At 37.0% G+C, this 2,166-nt stretch overlaps 1 protein-coding gene across 2 annotated transcripts in view; it reads right to left on the bottom strand.

Annotated features, from left to right (window-relative positions):
• Nucleotides 1-2,166, bottom strand: part of Micu1 (mitochondrial calcium uptake 1) — a 246,445-nt gene that overhangs the window by 120,925 nt on the left and 123,354 nt on the right. For both annotated transcript variants that reach the window (XM_004623988.2, XM_004623990.2), the window contains one exon: nucleotides 1,904-2,018. In XM_004623988.2, coding sequence (XP_004624045.1) covers nucleotides 1,904-2,018 — 115 coding nt within the window. The remainder of the gene's footprint in view (nucleotides 1-1,903; nucleotides 2,019-2,166) is intronic.

The following is a 2,166-nucleotide window of genomic DNA, read 5'->3' on the forward strand; positions in this document are numbered from 1 at the left end:
AAAAAAAAATAAGAGTACATGAAAGACAGTAAAAGATGGTTAAATGTTTAGGAAGGCCCATTATCCAGATCAGGTACACAGAAGAATCAGAAATTCATGCCACTATTGTAAGCACAAAATATTTCTGCTATGTTGATTGTACCTATTTAGAAAAATCAAACTTTCATAAAGTTTCAACGAATTAACTCTATTCAGTGGGGTAAACTGTATTACATATCATGATTTCTTTAGAAAGGCAGCTTAATTTTATTTTTAGGAAAGACAAATCAGAAGAAAAAGAATGATTCACTCTAGTTGTAGATTTTCAGGCATCACAGTAGAACTTCTAAAGTATTTTGGTGTTCCAAATTCAAGCACCAGGGCACTGTTCACGTTACTCAAAATGATAGCGATTTCTTGAACAACACTGAGTACATTGACTTCAAATGAAAAGAGTTCATTGGAAATATGACAGTCCTATATCATCTGAGAGATGCCTTCTATATTGTTCTGGCTGCTTTTCTATGGTCCTGCTGTTTAGCTGATGAATAAACATGCTACTTACTACACATTCCCTAGTCTTAAATGATTCTCTATCAAGCTTTTGATGCTTTAAGGAACTCTACGTGTCAACTTTTGAGTTTTGTGTTTCTGGAAGTATTTCCACAGGATCCAAAAATGAATATTCAACACAATTAAGAAGCCAGGTATGGAGGCTCACACCTGTAATCTCAGCACTTAGGAGAAACAGGCAAGACAACCAATCAACCACACACACACAGACAAACACACAAACACACACACTCACACACACACACTCACCCGCACGCATACATGCTTGCACCAAGTACAATTATGGCAAGTGAGACTATTTTCTTTCTTAGTGCAGTAACATTAACAAAGGCTATATTATTATACAGTACATAATTCATCTTGATAGAACTGAGAACTTTAATTAAAATTAGATGAAACATCATGATTTGTCACTTTACCTTATATTTGAGTTTTCTTTCAGGTCACTACACAATAATTACAGAAATTCAAAAAAAAAAATAAAATATTAAGTAATGTAGAATTCATTAACTATACCAATATGTCTTACTTTCCCAATTAACTTTTTTTAATAATCCTATATAGGAGACTTCCAGGTCCTTCTCCTGGTCCAGGAAGCCAATATTTATAATCCCAAAGTTACGTTATTGGACTCCCATCAAGTTGATTCCAATCTACCACTTTCAATGCAACCCACGGCAAAAACAAAGACACTAAACTATATTTTCTATCACTGGGGAGTCAAGGGGCTCCAAGTCCAGCCACGGAGATGGTTTTCTGGAACCAAGAGAGCGACCCAGGGCCTCACCCAGTTTTATTCAGTGGGGGAGTGGCTTGAGGATTGACAGAGAATTGTGGGAAACAGACTAGTATGAGCTGAGCTAGGTGTGTGGCCTAAATTTACCTCTGCGCGATATGCAGGGAAGATATGCAGAGAGAGTAATTTGCATTATATAGTATCTAATGTTTTGGTAAGTCTGGTGCTTCAGCTTTGATGTAGCCTTTCAAGCCCCAGGAAATCATAGCCTCTGTCTCTACGCTCGATCCCAGCTGGCAGCGCAGAGCATTAGCTCTACCGTCCTGTCTCCACCTAGCTCACATTAAAGAGCAGCAAGTATAGGTTACCAGGGAAACACGCACGCCACCTTCAAAGACTATCACCAGCAGCTCAGCTAGACAAATATACATTGATTAAGGCCAATTGAAGGATAAACAGAAGTCCTAGCCAGCTCTGTACATAATAATACAAGAAAATAGGGTGAGGCTCAGTCAAAATGGAGACAGTCACTCTTCTTTCAAGGAGAGCTGCTCAGGTGGTCCTCCACAATCCTATATAATTTCTACAAACCAATAAAAGAGAAAAACTACTTACTGGAAAGGACTGTTGTAAGAAAAATGTAGTCTGAGAAGGATATGAGCCCACATTCTCCAAGGGTATAAAATATACTGCCTTCATCAGCAAATTTTTCTCGTTCCTGGGAAATTTTCTGTTAAACATACAGGTTTCAACAAAAGATAGAAAGGCATAATTAAATTAAAATATAAATAGTAAAGAATAATCATCATTTAACTCACAATTTTATGTTATTTATCCTAAGCATTTCTGATGGCCATTCCAAAACAAACAAACAACAA

This window comes from Octodon degus, unplaced genomic scaffold, assembly GCF_000260255.1.
Source record: "Octodon degus isolate 3935 unplaced genomic scaffold, OctDeg1.0 scaffold00005, whole genome shotgun sequence".
In the NCBI taxonomy this organism is placed as follows: domain Eukaryota; kingdom Metazoa; phylum Chordata; class Mammalia; order Rodentia; family Octodontidae; genus Octodon; species Octodon degus.